General features: G+C 41.3%; 1 protein-coding gene across 1 annotated transcript; it reads left to right on the top strand.

The window, feature by feature from the left end:
- The first annotated feature begins 4,123 nt into the window (after nt 1-4,123).
- Nucleotides 4,124-6,252, top strand: her6 (hairy-related 6). Its single transcript, XM_028795034.2, has 4 exons — nt 4,124-4,511; nt 4,620-4,715; nt 4,863-4,950; nt 5,448-6,252. Exons 1-4 carry the CDS (start codon nt 4,404-4,406, stop codon nt 5,948-5,950), a joined length of 795 nt encoding a protein of 264 aa, XP_028650867.1. The 5' UTR covers nt 4,124-4,403; the 3' UTR covers nt 5,951-6,252.
- The last annotated feature ends 18,760 nt before the right edge of the window (nt 6,253-25,012 follow it).

Here is a 25,012-nt window from a genome sequence, read left to right on the forward strand (position 1 = left end):
TGTGTGGAAATCATCGGCGTGCACAAACCGAAAAAGGAAACTGGCTTGTTCGAATACCGAGTGTGTGGTCGTGAACAGATGCAAAAGTTTGGCGAACTTTTTGGTCGTAAACCGATTTGTACATGTTCAGAGACGTTCGTGAACTGAGGTTCCACTGTACTTTATAATTGCATTTATTAAGAGATATACAAATGTATCCAACCCATCTTTCTAGTTTTTCTCTTTGATTTTCAGCATTAATTTTTCATTTTGTGGCTATGTGTTAATACATATTGGTAATAAGGTCACTTGTGACATTTTTTTTTTTTGGCACACTGTTATTGAATTCTCTTTTGCCTTGCTGTTTTTGGTTTCCTGATGGTTGCTGGAATCAAAAGTGAAATTACAAAATTTCATCCATTCCTGTTTACTATGGAAAACTTGTCCCTACTTGGGCACACATCCAACAATGGTCTACTCATATCACAGCCACTGTCGGGTTTAGTCTGCATTACCAACTGTGATTAATAATGAGAAATTATATGAATATCAAAGAAGTCTGAAGAAATGCAAATTGCCTATAGTATAACGATATCCTGAAGAAAATACAATTTGCACCATTCCTAGACATATTAAATGCAGGTAACTAAGCAAAAATGCACTGCATACAGTATATATTATGTAATCAATGTAGAATTAATTATTCACTTTGTATTTGGGCTTGTAAAGGAAATATACTAGCACCAGGTTTTCAGTCTAGCTGTGCATCCTGGTGTTTGCAGAAAGGTGCCATTGGTTTTACTGTGCATTGTTTTAAAAATGATGCATAGATTTTCTCTGAAATTAAAAACTAAATTGATTTCTAGATGATACAGTGGTAGCATTGTCTCCTCACAGCAAAAAGACCACAGTTTGATTATTGTCTGGGCCACAGTTGCCTTGTACCCTTATAAATTTCTTCCCAACAACATGCTGTTATGTGAAATTGTGACACTAAAATGACCAGTTCAAGTATATGTCTAAAGATAATTTGTAATGGACTGCTTTTCCATCAAGGTCATGGGGTCCAGCAGGTTGTGGGACATCTGTTGGCGAAGAAAGATTCACTGATTTTGACGTTGCCGACGATGCTGTGATCTTTGCAGGGTCAATGGAGGCTCTGATCGGGACACTCGAGAGACTCAGCGAGGAGTCTGAGTGTCTGGGTTTGCGAGTGTCCTGGATAAAAAACAAGATCCAGGCCTTTAATGACCTCTTAGGCACAGCCATCAGCAGTGTGTCTGTCTGCAGAGTGTTGACCTTTTCAAGAGGTTTACTTACTTTGGCATTGATTTTCATGTCTCTGGTCACTCTTCCTATGAAGTCCATAGATGGATTGGGAGAGCATTTCATGAGGTCGCTGGAAAGGGGTGTGTGGCGCTCCCAATATCTCTGCCTCTAGAGTCCTGGTGCTTCCTGTCTTGCTATATGGTTGCAAGACATGGACACTATCCAGTGACCTGAGACGAAGACTGGACTGCTTTGGTACTGTGTCTCTTCGGAGAATCCTTGAGTGCTGCTGGTTTGACTTTGTGTCAAATGAGCAGTTTCTCATTGAGTCCCGAATGAGGCACATTACCTGCTGTGAGGAAGCGTCAGTTATGGCACTACGGCCATGTGGTGTGTTTCCCCAAGGGTGACCAGGCCAAGGGGACACCCACATAACACCTGGCTGCAGAAGATACTGTAGAGGGTCATTTCGGAGGGTGGGACTGCATCGTGTGTCTGCTTTTTGCCAATCAGGACCCTGTGCTGTTTCGTTGTGTGGTGGGTGTGTCAACAAGCTGTACCAGTGCATGCTCTCCAACCTGACCTGACATGTCCTGCTTTTCCATCTAGCACAGCCTCTGCCTCCCTACAACCATGCACTAATTCAGATTTAAAAATGACGTATGGGTGGATGGATGGACGGATGGAGTTTAAAGATAAAAGCTTTATTTTGTTACTCATGGTGTTCCCTTATATCATCTTTTTATTAATTGATGCTTGAAAATGGTTAAAATCGTTTCTACTTGCCTGAGGTAAAATGTTTTGTATAACATTGTTTAAGATTAAAAATTAAGAAGGAAAATTATTGATGCAAAAAATTATGACGGTAATTGTCATTTTTACCTCGCGCGAGCATTAAATTGCTCTAAAGTTTCGAACATTAGAGCGTATAAAACTGTTCTATCCCCCCTGACTAATGAACGCCTCATCCTCGCGGCGCTTTCGGTGCAGACTGCCTGCCCGGCGTGGCGTTACGCTGGGCGCGTGGCGTCGTGCAGCTCTACCCACCTCAGACCTGGAGTGCACATCCTTAGCATGGCTCTCGGGCGCCACCCCGCAGCGCCTGCCAGCGGCTCCGACCTACCTCCGTCTCGCTTGCCGGTGGGAGTGGTTTTCCCAGGCTCTAACACAGCAGCTGCTCTCTCTCACTACCTTCCTCTGCTAATGTAAACCACCACCGCCCCGCGGCAACGCGGCCAAACCTCAACCGCAGCGCTAATAAAACATCCTGGCACGTGCTCTGCCACACTCGCAGCGGCGCGCGCCCGCGCGCGAGACGCCTCCCCCGCCCCGCGGCTGACTGGCGCGGCGACTGCGTGTGAGCGCTTGTGGCGATTTAAAGCGACCGCCGGTATAGTGCCTTTGCACGAGACTGGGCGGACACATTAGATGTCTTTTCGGCGTGAAGTTCTCTTGTTGCTTTGACTTTTTCTGAGCATCACGATCTTTTTATTCTGAGAAGAATTTTCTTATTTGTACATTGCACATTTTGGGTCATGGCAGTGTATATGCCGGCTGACGTGTATCTAAACCAAGGACACTGCGCTGAACGTGTCAAGTCACTTGTTTTATAACTTTAGGCAAAGGACCCCCTTGGTATGATACACTAGGAACAAAGAGATCGTAAGAAATTAGTATTCGGTTACCATAAAACTGTAGCCAATTGGTCATCCCGCTTTACATTTAACCCATTTATTTAAATTGTGAACAATATAAAAATAGTAATGAAAGTAGAATTTGGTCATACTGTGCATACAGTACGACATGATCACAAACGTTACCTGGAAATCTGCTATATATGTAGACCACTGAAAACACCCATATTATTAGTCTGTAAATGATTAACTAAATCGGGGGAATTAATAAAACGAAAGAAAGAAAGAAAGAAAGAAAGAAAGAAAGAAAGAAAGAAAGAAAGAAAGAAATTGCAATTCCAAATGTATTTTCTCGGCCCTGGCTAATAAAGAAGAAAATAAAAAGATAAATTTAATTCGTGTATATATACAGTAAGTAATGGTGACTTTGTGGCATTTCAGTCTGAGGTTTATTCCGATTTATTTTACTACACCAGACAAGAATAAGACCTGTTGCATTCAGTTTTTAAACCGTGTGAAAGATCAACCTCATAGAGTAAATCTTTTACCCTCGCCGACTGTAAATAGATAGATAGATAGATAGATAGATAGATAGATAGATAGATAGATAGATAGATAGATAGATAGATAGATAGATAGATAGATCACTAAATCTCTGGAATTTACTATGTAATAGATGGCCCGTTTATATTAAAACGTGTGCAAATTAGCTTCCTGTTAATACGTTGTTTTTAAGAAACGAGTTATAGCCTTTCATTAATGAACCGAATACATTTAAAATACATCTTTTTCAAAACTGTTTAATCAAAGTACAGTATTGATAATTCAAGAATTAATTATGGTTACATCGATTTTAAAAAATTGTAATAATAATACCTGACCTGACCTGAATACGGGCATAGATAGATAGATAGATAGATAGATAGATAGATAGATAGATAGATAGATAGATAGATCTAACGTCTCCGTCCCACGCTTAGCAGCTAAAGCGTTAACTGGCAAAGTGTTTGATTGACAGAGGAGCCCTGTCTGTGCCCTCAGCCCGGCCTCACGTCATTGGACGCTTAGTCTGGCGCCTGGCAGCCAATGGAAGGCCGTCGTCCACGAGCCGTCCTCCCCTCGAGCCGCGTGTCTGTGGCGCTGATTGGTGGGAAGTTACTGTGGGAAAGAAAGTTTGGGAAGTTTCACACGAGCCGTTCGCGTGCAGTGTCAGATATAAATAGAGCTGCGCGCGGTCGGGCAGCTCACTACCAAACTGAGGCGGCTGCTAGGAGGGCTTCGCGCATGATAAGGAAGCCCCAAGTGACAGCACGCATCCCGGCACTTTTACCAGGATACTCTTGCGATAAAGTGGAATTGATTTGCATACGTCTCAGAGAAAAGCACGAATCCTTTTTATGTGAAGAAAGTGTTCTGTATCTTAACTACAAGTGACAAGACAAGAAGTTCGTAGGATCAATAACAGCCCTTGTTTAACCTTAAATATTCAATAACGTACTGTGGGATACTTTTCAGAGGATCATGCCGGCAGATATGATGGAGAAAACGTCCTCATCACCGGTGGCGGCAACTCCAGCCAGTATGAATTCCACGCCAGATAAGCCGAAGACTGCTTCCGAGCACAGAAAGGTAATTAGGTCTCCCATCGCGCGTAGTCGTTGCCAGTCTTACGTTGATTTCGCGGCGGCATTTGCACTCTGTCACTTTAAGTAATTTGTTGTTCTATATTTTTTTCAGTCGTCGAAACCTATTATGGAGAAAAGACGACGAGCAAGAATCAACGAGAGCCTAGGTCAGTTGAAAACGCTAATCTTGGACGCACTGAAAAAAGATGTAAGTGACTTTAGAGTGGTGTTGCGCCCCCTGTACAGCTGTGCCAGGGGCATTTATTACTGTCAGTGCGGATGGGCCAGACAGTGACGAACCATACTGCTGATTCACGGTCTCATCGCTGTTTCCCTTTCCTTGATTGCCTTGTAGAGTTCTAGACATTCCAAGCTCGAAAAAGCGGACATTCTTGAAATGACAGTGAAGCACCTCCGAAATCTTCAGCGAGCTCAGATGACAGGTGAGTTTGATTTATTAAGCTCCTGATTAACCGCCCGCCTGTCTAGCATCGCCGGATTTTCCTTCCAGACTTCCGTCTATGGTGTAGCTGCTGCTGTTCGGCAGCCGCTCCGCTGATTTGGCGCACACCGCCTTTCCCACGGTCTGTATTATTTATAGACGCAATTTGCGGTTTTTCCGGGAGAGGGAGAAAAGACTCAGAGGGCGTCATGCCTCGGTTTCTCAGTTATCTGGCACTGGGAATTTCACCTACTCTCACTAAAGACTCTCTATACCCAATCTCTATTTTTACACTGTTATGTATTGCCCTTTTTTAAGAAAAATATTGCAAATTTTAAGAGTTGAAGCATTATTTTATAAAGGACATAGGTATCATGTCTTTATTTCTGGGGCAATTGGTTGTAATTGATGTCTATTTGATATCCTTTACTTTCAGAAATTCAATTTCAGCTCTCCATCCCTTCAAATTCATGATTGTTTTTTTTTTTTCTTTTACAGCTGCTTTAAACTCCGATCCTACCGTCCTTGGGAAATACCGAGCTGGCTTCAGCGAATGCATGAACGAGGTGACCCGGTTCTTGTCAACTTGTGAAGGTGTCAATACAGAGGTCCGGACACGACTCCTTGGACACTTGGCAAACTGTATGTCGCAGATCAACGCTATGAACTACCCAACGCAAGCTCAACTGCCTCCTGGCCCCACACATGCTGCTTTTGGACAGCCTTTGGTACAAATCCCTGGGGCCCCACCTCTGGGAGGAGTACCCTGCAAAGCGAGTCCAGCGGCCCTCTCCCCTGCCGAAGCCACAAAGGTATACAGCGGCTTCCAGATCGTCCCAGCATCAGACGGCCAGTTCGCTTTCATCATCCCTAATGCAGCATTTGCACCTAACGGACCCGTTATCCCAGTATATGCCAATAACTCTAGTACACCCGTTCCTGCTTCAGTGTCCCCGGGGGCACCGTCAGTGACTGCAGACTCTGTCTGGAGACCCTGGTGAAAAAAAAACTGATTCTGAAATGTTGGACTTGAAACCAGGGCACAGACACTTGTGTTTTGGTTAAATTTTAATACGTTTTTTTTCTATAGAACTGTATTAAAACATGAGAATATGCACTATATTTGTATATATTTGAAAGAAATCTTATCGTATACATTTTGTATTGTAAATTCAGTTTTATTGAACTGCATTTTTATATCCGGGGTATCTTTTTTTTATTATGTGATGCCAAAGATAAGCGGAATGCTCTTAAACAGATCCTTCCTTTTCGGAAGGCTTAAATAAAACAAAATTGCCAATGATGCGTTGTATAGTTTTATTTATTATGGGGTGTAGAAGTAGAAATATTTCCGGTGCAGTTATTCGAACAAGCATGTGGCAATATCCTCATATCTTCGATTATCCCTTGCTCCACCTTTATCTGTCTGGAATAGCAAACCGAAGTCCACGCAATCAGACAAAGGCCACTGCCGATCTATTGCATATGTAACGTGTATGAACTATGGTGAAAGTCCAGGTTATCGAGGAGTATAGAGACTTCGTTTATGCGATTTGTAATAGTTTGAAGAGATTTGCCTTGCAACAGACAAGCTCACAGACCTAAGCGTGGATTTGCTGTTTGTGTATGAGTTCATTGGTACACACTTCGTGGTTTTCATGTCATCTGAGGACTCGCGCCTTTTGCAATTAATTTAGTTTCTACTTTGCCCTATTTGACTAGACTGCATGTTTTTACAAGTGCGGAGCTCTGTTTTTCGGGCGCGTCGAAATCACCAGGCATATATAAATGTATTCGGAATTAATTCTGAACGTTGGCGTCCCTTAAGATGGTCAATTTCGTATATAGCAATAGACCTTTTTGTTTTTAAGATTGAATAAGTAATTTTTCGAAACAGTGGAGCAGTCGACTGGTTTCTCAAATGTTTACAATAAACGAGAAAATTGTGATACAGTTGCCTATCAAAATTTCAAGATATTGATAATGAGATTTCCCATCACTTTACTAATTTAGGGCTCTTATAGCCACGTCGAGTATTTTATTGTTCGGTATTCCTTTATTTAAGAAAGAGAAAAGGGTGTAATATTTATGCAATTCTTACACTCGCCTATATAGCCGAATAACTGGCTCGATTAAATGGGCACATTTTTTTTTTAAACTGGCGCCCCTAAGCCCTCCACAGAGCTAGATGGGTGATCTGATAAAAGTGCTGTGTGTGTGTGTGTGCGTGTGTGTATGTGTGTGCACGTGCGTGCTACTATCGGATTTCAGCCATGCACTACATGTCACAACGCAAAGTGGGACGGATTTAAACAGCTCCATATCTCGGCTGGAAAATTTCCACCAAATCCCTGCACTAAAACTTGTTTAATGTTGTCCTGGATTGTCCAGGTGTTTGACCAAATCCAGGTGCATCACAGACACAAAACCACAAAAGGGGGGTGTGGGTGGGGTTGGTTCGAGTATTGGAAATATCCAGACAGGCTTAAAGTGGAAAGATATCTAGAGAACAGTAATGTTGAGTTGATGCGACGTTTTAGTTTTAATGCATATACACCAGGATTAAGACCACTGGTTGCCAAGATATAATTACACTTAACTAGCTTTTAATTGATACACGTCAAAAAGTAATCATGGATTCAAATTTCCTTGTGTATAACGGGCACCGTTATTTTCACCCATATTCTTTTTTTTAACGTGTTCGTCGACATGAAAGTCTCAGTTGGTTTACCTGCCAGTTATACATTTATGAACTGTACGACATCCGCCACTTTTTCATAAGAGCCGTTTAAAAATCATATTGAACATGACAATTTATAAAGCCTTGCTTTAGAGACTATAGTCCCGTGACAATACATACATTCAGTACGACATATAGAGCCATTCTGTTATCTTTAACCGTTTTTTAACTGATACGTAGATACATAGAAACCAACAGGAAAATAAACCGTTGTAGCTGAGGCTGTGCTTGGCTTTGTAGCCGCTTCACTGTCACCATGCCAACGAAAATGCAGTGACTCTGCATTGAAGTGTGTGTGTGTGTGTGTGGTGTGTTGTAGTCAGGAAGGATGAAGCTGACGTTGCAGTTTATGCAACGTATCATCTTATAAGTACTAGCTAGTTTGCCATTAATGATTATGATGGGGAACAGTGCATCGTAATTTCAGATGAGTGTCTGTATGAAGTTGACGGGTTTTCTACATGGCTGAATGGGTACTCTGGTTTTCCTCCCACAATCTAAAGGCGTTCATATTGGGATAACTTAAAGCTCGAACTTGCCCCGTATGTTTGACCGTGTCCTCCAGTTAACCGGTACCACGTCCAATTCCCAAATTGTACACACGATGCTACCAGAATGGCCCCTGTGACCCTGAACAGGATTAGGATAATCTGATCAAGGATGGGTGGGGAGAAAAATGATGGTTGTTGATGTAACTGGGTTATGTCTTTGGTATTGAGGTACAACCTGTTCTTTGTCAGTCCTGTACAAACACGCTTTTTATATAGTAAGCATTACCATAGGTGATTTTTCAGAAACAATATTGATGGTAGTATTTATTTATTTATTTACTGTCTAGGCTTAGACAGCTTTACACAGAGAGATAAAAACGAGGAATGAAATGTCGAGTTGGACAACAGTGGGGTTTAAAGTGCAGTGCTTCAGTCAACGCGTCACATTGACGGGGTTTAGAAAATATAGGCAACAGCACTAATTGGTTGCTTTACTGATAGCAGCATTTGGAAGCTCCGAACATTTAGCTTGGTCTCTGGCGCCCTCCCTGGGAAGAGACTCTTGCGCTATAGTAAATACGTGAGAATTATATGAGAAGTCCAAATAGATGGCGCAGGATAGCCGCTTTAATGAGCGTTAATTGATTTAGCCGATAAGAGGAAGTGTTCTGTGTGCGGTGTGTGTTTGTGAGTATGTTCGCAGAGGAATGAAGAAGGTTTGGGAACAGAGGCGAACTCCTTCTGCCTTAGGCATGAAAGGAACGCCCACCTTCAGAAGCAAGACCCAGTGCCTCCCATCTGCAGGTTGAAAGGTGATGCACTGATGACAGTAATTGCTTTAGCCTGTCTCGTTTGCCGTACCTTGTGTATCAGTTTTCGGTGCACACTGTAATTAATATTTGTGAGGTGGGTAGACATGAATTAATATGTATTATTATTTAGAACAATGGACTTGTCTAATAAAATCACTTTGATTTAACCTTATTTAATTTCTTGAAAAAAATCGACAGTGTTCAATTAATTCTTGCAGTGCCAAGGTAGCACTTAAAAAGCGAAAATGTTAATTTAGCACTGGCGAGTTGCGGTGTATAAATGACATACACACCAACATCGTGCAGCACGCGCCTCAAGTCACATTCTTCCGCGAACATTTACTGAACATTTAGTATCTATTAAGGATGTTCCACTGATTAAAGACCAAATTGATACTATTAATATTATTTTTGGATTCTTTAGTGGTGGGGCGTAACCTCAGTGAGATATATTCCGAATCCATATTCTTAAAATATGGCTCGAGTCTCTCACAATTTATAAGATAATAGTGAAACACATGGAGGGCGTCATCTTTGCATATCTTCGAGTTTCCTGTCACGCCCGCCCGATAAGAAGGCAAAGCAAATAAAACACAGCCAGGAGCGGGTCTTTAGTGTCGAAAGGTCACGCTCCGGTTGACTTTGAAATCCCTAGAATCATCAAGGGGTTGCTGTAGGGTGGTGGTGTTAGAATTGTACGTGTTTTCGTTTATTTTCTGACCTGTTGATCCATTTTCTAACCTGCATATTCATTTCAGGGTAGCGGGTTTTTTGTGGAGGGGTTGGGTTGACAGGTGTCTGTCTATTCAGGCACTGAAAGCACAAACCCTGGACGGCGCACCAAACCCTAGCAGCGCACACTTATGCAGACGCTTATACTTAACTTCAGTCCACATCAGGTTTGAGGAATTGCGGATCCTGACCTGGCGGCATCGAACCCAGGTCAGAACCAGCTCTGGTCGCTAATCCTCTGCACACATATCCACTTTTAAACTGCACTAACCTAGTACTTAACATGGGTGGAAAACTGGAGTACTGAAAAAAAATAATACTAAAGTGCAGACACTGATTATGCACCCTCTGGATTACTGAAGAAGTTCCAATCCAGAATTCCTGGACTATCTGAATAGCTATTTGGAGCCACCAGACAAACGCGATGTGTAAAAAAAAAAAAAACTACATTCCGTTGTTCTCTTGTGTCTTTTTACATGGCCTGTCGCATTTTCGTGTTTATTATGTGAAAATACTCTGCCTCGTTCCCATTACGCACACTTTTTTTTCCACAATAATGCCTTAAAATGAGACATTTTTTATCCATATTGCTAACCTGCGTATTTCTTTATAGATCATGGTCTGTTTTAATTACCTCCATAAAACAGCTTAATGCCAAAGCGGATTTACCAGCTTAAGCGTTGTAAAATAAAGTTTGTCTAAATGTATTCCTCATTACTCTTCAGTGTTCTAAGTAAGTTTAACTGAACATGTATGAACGTTTCCGCCTTTCCTGAATGTATCAGTTCACTTCTGAAATCAGACTGGGCGCACCAAAGTACTGCTGTGTATCCATCAATGGAAGCCGTGGTTTCCTGCAGGATCGAGGATCGCAATCCAGCCAGGTCTAATGAGGATGTGAGGGAGTTTGACAGTTTTAATATATCGGTAATGTTGCTGCTCATCTCTTATATACTGGGCTGGGAGCAATCATACACTCTTAAAAATAAAGGTGCCAAAGTGGCTCTTCATAGGGGGATAATTTTTGGAACCAACCACAGAAAAGTTCCAGAAAGAACCTTTTATTTGGATCCATAAATCCATAATTGTGAATTTCCCATCGGGATTAATAAAGTATCTATCTATCTATCTATCTATCTATCTATCTATCTATCTATCTATCTATCTATCTATAACAGGTAAAATAAATAGCCGTGAATTGATGATAACAGATTTGTGAAGTACCAAAGAATACTTTTTTTAATGACTCTCACTGCATAAAAAAACACACGCTGATTTCAGGATGATGCGTTGTATCCTGCTTTGTAGTGTACTATGCATCAAATATTCATGTTTTTTACACATATTACAACCAGTTTTATATGCATAGATCCCTTTCCAGATTTAAATGGTTCTTTGTGAAACAATGGTTCTGTGAGGAACCACACAGTCCAGTAAAATGCTATTGAAGAACCATAATTTTTAGAGTGTATGTTGGAGCTTTGTGTAATTGTTCAGGTGTCTTGTCATATTTAAGCAAAAGTTGCAGACTTAGAGTTTGTTTGGAGAGTGTGCACAATATTGTGCAACCACAACATTGCAAAGGTTATTGTTTTCATTTGGATATTGTGCTAGTAAAGATGAAAAAAGTTTTGACATTATTTGTCCTGATTTTGGCTTTTACTTCAATAGGTGTTAACATCTCAAAGAACTGTGTAAATCTATGATATAGACAGTGTCTATTTATGTATCTCTGTGTATGGCCATGGATGAGTGCAATGTCAAATGTCTTTCAGGGATCTGGAGGTGTGAAAATAGAGAGATTGTTCTGGATAGAGATAGGTAAGATATGTTATTTTATGTAATTTGGCCATGAGCACTGTGGCCATTAGTTTGTATATAGTATATACTGTAGATTAGCAGCAAATTGTAAAAATGCATCATATATTGTCCTTATGGAGTATACATGTTCTTCCCTTGTATGCATGTACAGTACGTTCCACTAAGTCCTCCAGTTTTCCAGCAACATCCCCAAAGACGTGCATGTCAGCTTAAATTTTCCAGGGCAGATGTGCACATGAGTGGGCCCTGAGATTGACTTGCACCCAGGGCAGCTGAGATAGGCCATGACCTGAACTGGATTAAGCAAGTCTAATAATCTTCTGTTTATGCTAGGCTAGAAGAAAATTGATTAGACGTATTATGCATCTGCAGGGTTTTAAAGATCAATCTAGAAGTATCTGATGAAGATGGTATAGCACACTTGTTGGCAGAGAAACACTGATAGTGTTCAACCCCTTATTCATGGAGCATAAATGTGGAACGGCTTTTCAGAGTAAGTGATATACTGTCAACCTTCACAATGTTTTCAGAAGAAAAATGACACTACTTAACAATAATATTAGCCCTAACTCTACTAATTAAAAACATTTCAGTCCAAATCTCTTTCATTTTATTTATTTGTTTTCAGCACTGATATTAGACATGGAACGCATATTGTTCTGGGTTCTCATATGTTCCACCACTCTTTCTACAGTATATTATACCACAATTTTGCAGCATCCTTTTCAATTCAAACATGTTTTATTCACAACAGTTTGCAAAACATTTCCATGTTTTTTCTGTCTTTTGAAACTTATTCTAGTTTTATTCAAGGTGGTTGTTTCAACCTAGCCCACAGTCCTACCTTTTTATCTGAATGAAGCTATCAGTTTCTCTCTCTCTTTCTATTTCTCACACACCTTTTTCCATGTATGTAGTACTGACACACCAGTGCTGGTGATGTTTCCTTCTTAGACTTGTATGGTTTCTGCATCTCATATAACAATATTTGTTTCTCTTATATTTTCTTGAAAAAATCTTCACCTTTCCTTTGCAATGTCTCACATTTTACACCTCCTCTGTTGACCTACACTCCTATAGCACACAAGTGGCAGACTATGGTTTGTCCCATATTTTCCTTGTTTCAAATGGTGAATTAAACTTTGCTTACATGACAGATACTGTATTTCTTCATCTACAAAACCCTGAAATGTTTTATACTTTTTCCATACATGTTTATTTTGATTATCCAACATGTATATTTTAAAATTTCCACTTGTAACAGTTTAGTGTCTTGAAGGACACTAGGTAGTTCATATTTTTTGCTACTCTTAAAGTTTACTCTTTACTGCCATCAAGGCAAGCATTAGTGGATGTTGAAAGAAATTTTCAAAACTTGAGACAAAGTTTTTGGAGCTGAGTTCGGAAATCCCAGACGATGTTTACATTCAGCTGTAGGAATTTAGTTGACTCCTCATGATGTCACCAAGAGCTTATCTATTCCTGATACAGATTCAGGAGTGATCTTCCTATATGAGTGGAAGAGTATCTGGTACTGATGATTGAGATAAACAAATGACTGTAAGGGACCAAGCACGAAATATTGAGCAAAATCACTAGAGCGTGGTTACAGAGAGTTTGATAGATTAGCAACACAAGGGGCTGAATTTTTCTACAAATATAGACACACATTTTGAAGTTGCATGTTTTGGTATATTTAGTATTGTTACTCAGATACCTTAGGAGAGTGTTATGGTCTACACAGGGCCGGAGCAACCATTAAGGCAAATTAGGCATTTGCCTAGGGTACAGATCATAAGGTGGGGGGGGGGGGGGGGGGGGGGGTGAGACCGAGCCGCATGGGTTAGCTACTAAACAGTCGGGTGGCACACTAATAAGCTTGGCCTAGGGCGCAAAATAACCTAGCATCAGCAATGGGTCTACAGTATCAGAGACAGTGGAGAGGTCAAGTAGTGGTAGAGATGCAGGAGGCCTAGCATCTGCAGTACAGAGATAGCTACACAGAATGTAACAGCCACAAGAAATCCAGCTGGTATTGAACACTTATTACTTTCAGAATTCATTGGTATAATATTTATTGTTGTTCCCTCATTACGATATTGTTCTATTTGGTTATATTTGTGATTTCTTCCTGAATGTTGGGAGAAGCATATATGACTAGGTTTTTTTTCTAGTAGCTGTTCATTGCTTGTTTGTTAATAGTCTGCTAACAGACTAGAACATCTAGTATAATAATCTAGAATGTATGTTGTGCAGTGGCACCCAAGGTACTGAAGATATCAAACTCAGTACAGAGGGTTTGCCAGGAGTCAAACTATAATTTTAAACAAGTACACTAATCCTACTACATAATAAAACTGCTTCCAGCCACAGCCATTAATAACAATAAAAATACATTACACAGTGTGAGCAGTGGGGGTACTCTCGAGTCAACCCTTCACTTAAAAGTGCCCCGTCACAAGGGTTTGTATTTGTAGAATGAAGGGTACCATGTAGGTACAGGACACAGGTTACATAATGATAAAACATTAAACACTTGTCACTTCAGAGCCTATCTGTACAATTCAAGATATTTTGTCACTGGCCTACTTTCTCCTCTACTCCTGTCCCCCAAATATATTAGCATTTTTTTCTCTCTTTTCTCCGCTTTTCTTGACAGGCAGGCTGTTGCATCCATTTCACTCCTGACTCTGAACTTACCAGGCTGAGGAAAGGAGGCTTCTCTTAAAATGGTCTCAACCAATTGGCTGATTATGGACCATGTCTGTCTGTTTAAAGGGCCAGGGGTACCTATATTTTCTGGCAGCTTAGGATTAGCTTGCTACTGCTCGTTCGTGGCTGCAAGGAATAATAGGTGGTCTGTGGTCCTCCTTTGGCCACCTTCACTTCTCCATCCAGGATGAGCTCTCCAATCCCCAGATCTCCCCTTTGTGTTACATCCAGCCAATAGTCCTGATCAGCTCCTGGATGACATCTTGGCTTCCTGTCTGGGTAGTGGTCCCAACCAGCTCCCGGGTGGCATCTTGGTTTCCCTTTCAGGCAGTGGTCCCAACCAGCTCCCAGAAGGCACATGAAAACCACTGCAGTGCACCTCTGCACCCTGCTGACCTTCACAACTTTCACATAATATCTTCAATAGAACATCCCACCAGTCCTGTGCCCAATTTGGTCATGACAGTGAGGAAGAAGGCAAGAAGTTAGAATCCCTAAGATGCTCCACCTGATATTCAGCTCAACAGTAACAGCTTCCCCTTCTTATCCTGCATTTATGTAGTTTAACGAAGAGTCTATTTAAAAATCTGATTGTTTTTACCATTAGTCACTGCTGCTAATCCCATGCCCAATTACAGCTGCCTGCTTTGAATTTGCATGTTCTCCCTATGTCTCTGTGTGGGTTTGTCTGTGGATACTTGGATTTTATTCTCACATCCTAAAGAAGTAGATGTCAAGTTGCCACTATATTGGTTTGTGCATGAATGGGCCCTGTAATGAACTGGTGATCCATCCAGGAACCTTTCTAAACTCTAGCCCCAGCATCTGTGAATTACTGTAACAACACTATAAGGTATCCAATAGATAATTTAAGGTAAGACACCAGGAATAAAACTAGAGGTCAAGGAAGGGTGTCTTACAAAGAGAGAGACATACAGCAATTAAAAGCTGAGGTCCATGTGAAGTGGACATGACACAAAGAAGCATACAATTAGGGAATAAAAGAAAAGGACGAGTCTCACAAGAAGTAATCAGAACTAAATTTCAGGCAACACAACACCAGCCCTGCCCTGCCCACAGAGTCGGTACCTTGTTATAAACAGGGCACCATTAGAGCTCTGAATATGCAGCTATAATGCAATAGAATTAGACAATCAAAAAAATAAATAGAAAGTTGCCAGGTAATGCACTGATATTCCTCGGAAGAAGTAGAGAATGGATTGCTATTCTTTCTTTCTTTCTTTCTTTCTTTCTTTCTTTCTTTCTTTCTTTCTTTCTTTCTTTCTTTCTTTCTTTCTTTCTTTCTTTCTTTCTTTTTCTTTTCAGAGAAGTAGCTACATAGCAGGAAGTGCTTCATAACCCGCTGCTGTTCTGGCATTCTCTGAAAATGATTGGCATTCCCTCCAGAGGCAGCCAGGTCGGGAATGCCTGCAGCTCCACGCTGTTTCTTGGCTACACTGTAACAAGCGGAACTGATCTGCTAATCAGACTAATTCCAGGGAATGCCAGTGCCTTCAGCTACTTCCACCAGCAACAGCTGGAGCATTGGATTGAAGAGTAGACGATGGGAAATGCCCGGGTGTCTACTTAATGTTCTGAATGGTCGATCAGCTGGTCCTGTCATCTCAGACAAGGTTTCTAACTAGATGCACAGAAGCAAATCTGATTAGAAGTGTGACATGAGTAGGCTGACTCATGGGCATTGCCAGCAGGCATTTAACCAGGTCGTTAATAGGAATGGTTGATATACAGTATGCATGTTCAGAATGTAAGAGCTTTTTAAATTAGCTGATGCAAGAAAATGTTCACTTTTCTGTACAATGCTTACTACAGAAAATTAATTACTGTCTATGTTGAACTAGGGTTAACAGCTGAACAATAACAATATGATGCAATTATGTAAGCTATTTAGATATTGCATACTATTGTCCAGTAAAAAAGGTTTAGAAAATGTTGACCTGACTGAATGGTGTGTAATGAATGTTAAAACGTGGCTAACAGAGCATTAGTTGTAATTTAGCTGATAAAACCGATAATTAAATGTTGTGACCTGAAGCGGGTACCTCAAACTTCTAGACCTCAGACACAATTACACTGACACAAATCCTGGATTCAAAAGACTGGTTTTGTTTTCCTTTTATAATTCACAATTATTTTGCTTTTCATCCTCCACTCATCTGAGGTGAGATTTATCGTTCCTCCACACATGACATTGACTCATCTGGCTGAGGTGGAGTGCTCCTTTTAACCAGGATCCAGGAGCACTTCCAGTGTGTTAGTACTGTAGTGAGGAAGCACTTCCAGGTCAGACAGAACCATCCAACAGGGGATCCTCTTTCAAAACAGCACCTCCTAGTGGCCCCTACTAGAGCTGCCCTCCAGAACTCCATCTCTCATGCAGCCCAGCAGGTGCGCACACAGGAGGTTCACCAGAGGAATGCTGCCACCCTGTGCACTGGGAGAACACATAGCTCCAGGAGGCAGTCATCTTGTGTCCTCCCATTATATCGTCCCGATTGGTAAAGGGAACGCCACAATCCTGTCTGGGACAAGCATCCATAGATGTTCTCTGTCCATTATGAGAGCCTCTTGGCCAGGTAAGTAATCTTCCACCTCAGCCAGGGTGCATGCCATTCCCAGCATTCAGTCACAATATTAATTGTTAAAACAATTATGTGATTTTAACTCATCATTTACTGAGGCAACTGACATCATTTTTCTTGCAAGTGTGAGATGACAGTTCAAACTACAAGTTCTATTACCACACATTCCAACTCAGGTTCATTCAGATATATGAAATATTCATTTTTTTATGTCAGTAAACAATGACTGTTGTTAACAGTCATCTAAAAATGTATTATTAGCTATTCTATGCAAAGGTCTCAAGAATGTGTTATGGTAACAAAAAGGGAAGGAGGCAATGAACTAAGTGATACAATAGATATACGGGAGTCTGAGCAGAGGAAGTACATTCATCATTTTGCTTTGTTTATTTCAGACAATGGAAGGAACCAAGATGAGATTAAATTCAGAACTGCAGCAGCTACAGATACATTTAATAAGAAAAGAGCATTGGTAACTTAGGTGGATGAAGAGAGTTTAAGAGGAGAACTATTAAAATAGCTGTGACAAGAATATCACTGTAGGTCCAGAGACACAGATTCTAAGAGAAGATGGGAGAATTAAATTAGTGCAATTTCAAAAGCTCATGTGGTTGAACGCAAATTGAATCACCACACAAATTTTGTGTTGCAGATGATAGACATAAGTGGTATGAGGAAGAGTGCAGCTGGAAAGAGGATGCAATGAGTGATGAGGCACAGGAAAAGGGGATTCCCCCTTTTGAGCCCTGCATTGACAAAATGAAAGATTCTTACATAGCAGTATTGGAGGACAGAAGTCACTGAGGGCGCTAGAGCCTATCATGTGTGGTACCCCTAAAGCATAATAGGCATGGAAACCAATGCAGGAAGGAGAGAGTGAGAGAGCTGTGACCACAGAAAGTAGCATAAAACTTGGTCTTGGCACACTATGGTTGACAAGTAGGCATATGCTTAATCCTGAACTTAAAGGGCAAGGGGAGCCAAAGAGGCCTGGAATTGAATATCAGACTTCCTAGCTACTAGTTAGCTTTGAGATATTCCTCCTTGGAATAGAGAAGAATCAGGTTACTTTTTTTAGAGAAGAGACAAGGTCAATGGGATCTAGCAAAAGAACAAAAAAGTTTGAGGCCAATAGAAGGCATGCTGTCAAAGTGGAAGTAGGCAAGACCATGCTTACTAATTATAAGAATAACCTGCATGATGACTGCCTCAACTGACTCATGGTTTTAGTAACAACAGTTGCTGTTACAGGGAGCTGTCTTTGAATCCAATGTGGATTCAGTCTTAACACTGAAACTGATTCCAGGACATAGCTTGAAGTGACTACAGCATGGTGCTTAATGCCTTCAAATGGAGATAGTGGATTTCAATCTGAAGTCTCGAGGTGAACTTAGGCAAAGTCTCATCTGGTGGGTGGAGGAAGCCAGGGTTTAGAGACAGTGGGGAGAGACACAAGGTGATAAGGTATTGCTTTGGTGGCTCCTTAAAGTGGGCTAATTAGTGAACAACCTGAAATTAGTATACAGTGGTTTAAAGTGTGGCAGTAGGGCTTTTAATTTTCAATCATTTCACTTGGTACTACCTTTCCCTTATTTGTTTTTTCAATAAACACCATTTATGGAGTTGTTTGTTCTTTTTGATGTTATTCCTAGTGTCAAGAACAGTCACAAGTTTCCCATCTTATCACTATATATATCTACTTATACATTTTTCTGTCTGCTTGATATTTTGCATAGCAACGTTTGCATTTTTTCAATAAACAAGAGTGTCTTCATTTTTATTTTATACAGCATATTCTTATTGCACCTTGGCTGCATATTATTCTAAACCAGACACCAATAACATAATTCCAATAGAAGCATTACAAGACTCAAATATATTAATATTTACATGGTTGTGTCTGAGTCTGTATATATGTTGTAAACATATGTACTGTATGTGTGTATGTATGTATGTATGTATGTACTTTGTGAAAGTAGCGCTGTATATACAGACTGACACAGAGGCACGTGTAAAAACACAAGAAGACTTTATTTTTCTTCAGCTGGAGGGAACGTCTTCCCCGTGAACCCCCCAGCCACAACACAGTCCCAAAGCACTTTCAGCAAACCACAATAACACTCCCGTTTCCAACCACCACTCATCCCTGGCAACCTCGTCCTCTTCCTCCCGATTCTGGCCACTGAGTGGTGGTGGCTGGCCCTTTTAATAGCTCACCCGGAAGTGTTCCAGGTGCTTGACCACCTGGTTCCAATTGCACTTCTGGGTGGGGCTGAAGATTTGTCCAGCTGGGCTGTGGAATCCATACAGCACCCCCTGGCGGCCACGCCAGCTCCCGTCTGGACTGTGGAGGACTCCATCTCCCATGGAGCCCTGCGGGAAACTGAGGCACCATCGTCAGCCAGGGAGGCTGCCGCCAAGCATCCCAGGAGAGGTACTGAGACACCCATGGTTGCTCCCCCAGAACATGTTTAGAAGAGGCGTCCTGGCTGGGCATGGGACCCGTCCGCCTGCCACAACGTATATACAGTGCATCCGGAAAGTATTCACAGCGCATCACTTTTTTCACATTTTGTTATGTTACAGCCTTATTCCAAAATGGATTAAATTAATTTTTTTCCTCAGAATTCTACACACAACACCCCATAATGACAACATGAAAAAAGTTTACTTGAGATTTTTGCAAATTTATTAAAAATAAAAAAAATTGAGAAAGCACATGTACATAAGTATTCACAGCCTTTGCCGTGAAGCTCGAAATTGAGCTCAGGTGCATCCTGTTTCCCCTGATCATCCTTGAGATGTTTCTGCAGCTTAATTGGAGTCCACCTGTAGTAAATTCAGTTGATTGGACATGATTTGGAAAGGCACACACCTGTCTATATAAGGTCCCACAGTTGACAGTTCATGTCAGAGCACAAACCAAGCATGAAGTCAAAGGAATTGTCTGTAGACCTCCGAGACAGGATTGTCTCGAGGCACATATCTGGGGAAGGTTACAGAAAAATTTCTGTTGCTGCTTTGAAGGTCCCAATGAGCACAGTGGCCTCCATCATCCATAAGTGAAAGAAGTTCGAAACCACCAGGACTCTTCCTAGAGCTGGCCGGCCATCTAAACTGAGCGATCAGGGGAGAAGGGCCTTAGTCAGGGAGGTGAACAAGAACCCAATGGTCACTCTGTCAGAGCTCCAGAGGTCCTCTGTGGAGAGAGGAGAACCTTCCAGAAGGACAACCATCTCTGCAGCAATCCACCAATCAGGCCTGTATGGTAGAGTGGCCAGACGGAAGCCACTCCTTAGTAAAAGGCACATGGCAGCCCACCTGGAGTTTGCCAAAAGGCACCTGAAGGACTCTCAGACCATGAGAAAGAAAATTCTCTGGTCTGATGAGACAAAGATTGAACTCTTTGGTGTGAATGCCAGGCGTCATGTTTGGAGGAAACCTGGCACCAGGCCAATACCATCCCTACAGTGAAGCGTGGTGGTGGCAGCATCATGCTGTGGGGATGTTTTTCATCAGCAGGAACTGGGAGACTAGTCAGGATAAAGGGAAAGATGACTGCAGCAATGTACAGAAACATCCTGGATGAAAACCTGCTCTAGAGCGCTCTTGACCTCAGACTGGGGCAACGGTTCATCTTTCAGCAGGACAACGACCCTAAGCGCACAGCCAAGATATCAAAGGAGTGGCTTCAGGACAACTCTGTGAATGTCCTTGAGTGGCCCAGCCAGAGCCCAGACTTGAATCCGATTGAACATCTCTGGAGAGATCTTAAAATGGCTGAACACCGACGCTTCCCATCCAACCTGATGGAGCTTGAGAGGTGCTGCAAAGAGGAATGGGCGAAACTGGCCAAGGATAGGTGTGCCAAGCTTGTGGCATCATATTCAACAAGACTTGAGGCTGTAATTGCTGCCAAAGGTGCATCGACAAAGTATTGAGCAAAGGCTGTGAATACTTATGTACATGTGATTTCTCAGTTTTTTTTATTTTTAATAAATTTGCAAAAACCTCAAGTAAACTTTTTTCACGTTGTCATTATGGGGTGTTGTGTGCAGAATTCTGAGGAAAAAAATGAATTTAATCCATTTTGGAATAAGGCTGTAACATAACAAAAGGTGGAAAAAGTGATGCGCTGTGAATTCTTTCTGGATGCACTGTATGTATGTATACAGTGCCAAGACAAAGTATCTGCTGCAATTTCTGATTTCCTGCATCAATGTATATTTTCCACAGTCAAAGATAGCTTCAGCCGAAGCTAATCTAACCATAACCATAATCATAACCACTACCCCACACTGCCTACCAATTATATTAGCCCTAAATAGAACAAAAAAATAGAAATACTGTATACAGAAAAATACTTCGTTAGTTACATAGAACTTCTGATGACCTTTGTCTTATGAAACTTCCTGGGCAAAGCTGGGTAATATTGCTAGTGTTATAGAACAGGGAGTCCAACTGAACAAATAACAGCTATTAATACCGGATTTCATTTATTAATTTTACAAATGATGAAATTTCATTTATTAAAGAAAATTATTAAATTCAATATCAGCTATGAAAATGTAACTGGTTATGCAACTATTATTGACAATTACTATTGTCACACGCATGTGCATGAGAGACAGTTTAAGGGCTCAAATAATTGGGTTTCTCTGCCGGACCATGGGTTGGCACTGTATTCTAACACTCTCTCTTCTATTCCTCTGCAGACCAACTGAAGAACCTACCTCCTAGAACACATCATTTTTGCTTATGGTCTCCATGAATCCACCTACGAAAGACATCATTTCTGCCTCCAGTCCCATTGAACCATTCTCTTCCTGCCTACCACCTATATAACGGCCATCTTAACTTCAGTTTCTTAGTTCTGTTTTGGACTCCAGTCTGTAAATACATTTTGTTATTTATTCTGCATCAATTTACCAGATATCTTCAAGTTGATACCCCAAACCTTTTTCTGTCAGTCAGTCATTGTCCAACCCGCTATATCCACACACAGGGTCATGGGGGTCTGCTGGAGCCAATCCCAGGCAACACAGGGCGCAAGGCAGGAAGAAATCCCGGGCAGGGCGCCAGCCCATCACAGACCTTTTTCTGTGTTTCTCTGTTTTGTTTTACACTATAATCAGATGTTTCCCATTTTTATTGATTGATATGTCATTGCACTGTAGGAATGTAGGTACATTTATCCATATAGAACTGCATTGTTTCATTTTATTTGAGTTTTAACCTTGGACTTTGACTGGACCATCCACAAACTTTATTTTGGTCTAGACTTGCTTGTGTGTTCTAGAGTACTGTTGTGCTGTATGACCCATCTGTGCTTCAAGTTTCATCTTATGGATGAACAGTTTAAAAGTCTATTGGAGAATCCTCTGATGAAGAGAAAAATAATGGTTCCTTTAATGGTAACGAGTCACTAAACTCCTGATACAGCAAAGTACTGCATCTCCAAAATGACATCACCAGCACCATGACTGATGATGATGTTTGATAACAGTTTGTCCATCCTGCAATTTCTTTAATGTGCTTTTTCAAAACAGAGTTGCATACAAGGCAGTAACCAAACATGCGTGGGACACTAGCCACATCCAAATTGTACTCACATATTTACATGCATTTATTTCATACCTGGATGATTTAGGGATGCCAAGTAATCTAACATGCACTATCTTTTTAAATTGCAGCTTATAAAGCTTCTTAAAGTAGTTAGTGTAGGGTTTGCAGTGATTAAAATATATTACAAAGAAAATGAAAATAATGTTTTTATGATATTTCAAGTAGTTTCATCATAACCTCTTAAGTTCATTCACAGCTGTTTACCAGTCTCTTGAAGCTGCTTTAGTTAACTTCACAGAGTTACCTTTGACTAGACATACCATCTCTAAAAATGGAATAAATTCCACCAAATTCACATTCCTTTTTTTAAACCAAGTGCAATAGGAGCTTAGTCATGTCAGACAAGTCAACTATAGCAAAACCTTTAAGATACTAGGGGGCCCATGGAGAATAGGGGGTCATAGGATGAACGTGTTAGCTACCGAGTTCACTTTGAACAGACCTTCCGGCCTGGGTGGTAAAGCAGAGAGTGTGAGGATACCTGCTGCTGTGGGACTCACTGCCTGCATAAGTAACAGCAGCCTCCAGCTGCTTGGTTTTTTAACCGCTGGCCTAAGAAGCTCTTTACGGTGGCCTCGCATTACTCCAGGAATTGTATGGACGTGGTTAACGAGTGCATTTTTAATAACCCTTCCAGGGGTTAGCTGTCATTCATGTCAATTAAGTTTTCCCACACTCCTTGCAACAAGCCTTCGCTCGCTTCCTCCTTGGCTCTTAAGTGCTACCATATGGTGCAATTTCTGCCTCTTTTTTTTTCCTTGGATTCCCTTTGATTGTAACTCAGACAAGCAAAAGCTTTATGATTTAAGCCGAGAGCTGGCTGTACCAAGCCCTGGGCTTGCTCTGTGGCCAAGGTGGATTTTTTTTCTACAGTTGCAAGGGAAGGCTGTTTTCTGGCAGGAAATGAATAGCTCCCAGATGAGATCAGGAACCTGAGAGGTCGTGAGAAAGAAGCGAACCCCTCCGCAGCCGGCATGCTGCCAGCCACCCGGGGAATGTGGGAGAGCGGCTTTCTGACACACGAATCAACTCCTGCTGCCTGCCTGGAAATGCTGACAGATCAGACGGCCCAAGGCAGGGCAGCTCAGGGTCCTAGAGCGAGGCCTAAGTTATCTGTGATCAACTTTAGTAATACCACTGAGTATCAACAGTTGCTGGATGCTAAATCCAGACTTAAGTCAACCATATCAAGATTAAAATACAGCACCTAAGGACCAGGTGTTAAAGCAGGACCTCCCTCCCTCACATTGTTTTTCTCTCATGTCTTAGGATTTCAATATATGATAAGAGATATAGCTTGAGTTAACCTATCTAACGTTTAAGCAGTCACTGTTAAAGCCAAGTTTAATCTCACCACTCCAAATATGAACAGAACTACAGCCACAAGAAGACATTCATCCCATCACATACTTTTAATGAGCATCTAAAAATCAATAGACACAAAATTATAATCTTAAGTCGAATGTATCAATAATAAGCTTTCAACAATTCACTTGAAGCTCAGGAGAAACAAGGTGTTGAAACCAATTTTAATGTGTCCTTGTTGAGCCTTAAAAGGCTTTCTGGAACTCATGAGTTCAAAGGGGACAAAATTCAGACATAATCCATCCTTACTGATGTATTACTGCTACTGACTGATTTGTTAGTGTCTTGGGTGGAAATACGTCCTTCTTAATACATCTGCTCTGAGTTTTAAATGGAAACCAGAAGTGCATATGTTAAACCAGATTTAAACTTACCCTAGATCATAAGTAATCCAGTGAGTCTATTCAACTGTTAAACCCAAGTCAAAACGGTTCAATCTGTGATTTAAATGGCCCACTGAGGAGCAAGAGTCAACATGTTCTAGTGCCTGACATAACCCATCTGCTCTTAATTTTAAGTGGAACCATGAGGAGAAGGAACTAAATGGGAAAACCAGTTTAAAGATATTCACAACAGTTTTAGATAGTCTAAAACCAGACTTAACCAATTTAAACTAAGATTTAAGTGGACATCTCAGAGTCATGCAACATTTCAAGTTTAAACTCAATTTGTTGTCATGTATGCATTGAAATTCTTATAACATGCCACATATTGTCACCAGTGCCATGGTGAACAGGTCTTACTAGTAAATGTGGTTTTTGCCTGGAAACCTCCTGATGGCAAAAAAAAAAAACTGTCAAAGGTTAACACAGTTCAATTGCAAAAAGTCAATATATATGCACTATATAACGGCAATAAATTGTTTTATATTTTACAGTGGGGTAGCCAGAATGACAAAGAAACAGGATATCTAGTATTAACTTGGATATATGCTGAGTCGAGACTTGGTCTTAATCTCAACTTTACCTCATGTATGCTGAACTTTTACATCTCTATTGTGGTGGACGGCCAGGGCCCTTGCCCAGCCGGGATGCCTCCACGCTGGGAAAACCAGGGGAGCAAGTGTGGCCAGAACGTTACCTCCCCTGGAACGCAAGGTGGCAGCCCCCCTGGGTTGCAGCAGTGCCTCAGACTCCTGCAGGGTTTCATGGGAGTTGGAATT

The sequence above is a fragment of the Erpetoichthys calabaricus genome, chromosome 2 (genome assembly GCF_900747795.2).
Source record: "Erpetoichthys calabaricus chromosome 2, fErpCal1.3, whole genome shotgun sequence".
Classification (NCBI taxonomy): domain Eukaryota; kingdom Metazoa; phylum Chordata; class Cladistia; order Polypteriformes; family Polypteridae; genus Erpetoichthys; species Erpetoichthys calabaricus.

Coding starts and splice junctions, on each gene's coding strand:
- her6 (XM_028795034.2), top strand. CDS start 4,404: ATGCCGGCAGATATGATGGAGAAAACGTCCTCATCACCGGTGGCGGCA. Junction 4,512..4,619: donor CTGCTTCCGAGCACAGAAAG/GTAATTAGGTCT, acceptor TATTTTTTTCAG/TCGTCGAAACCTATTATGGA. Junction 4,951..5,447: donor TCAGCGAGCTCAGATGACAG/GTGAGTTTGATT, acceptor TTTCTTTTACAG/CTGCTTTAAACTCCGATCCT.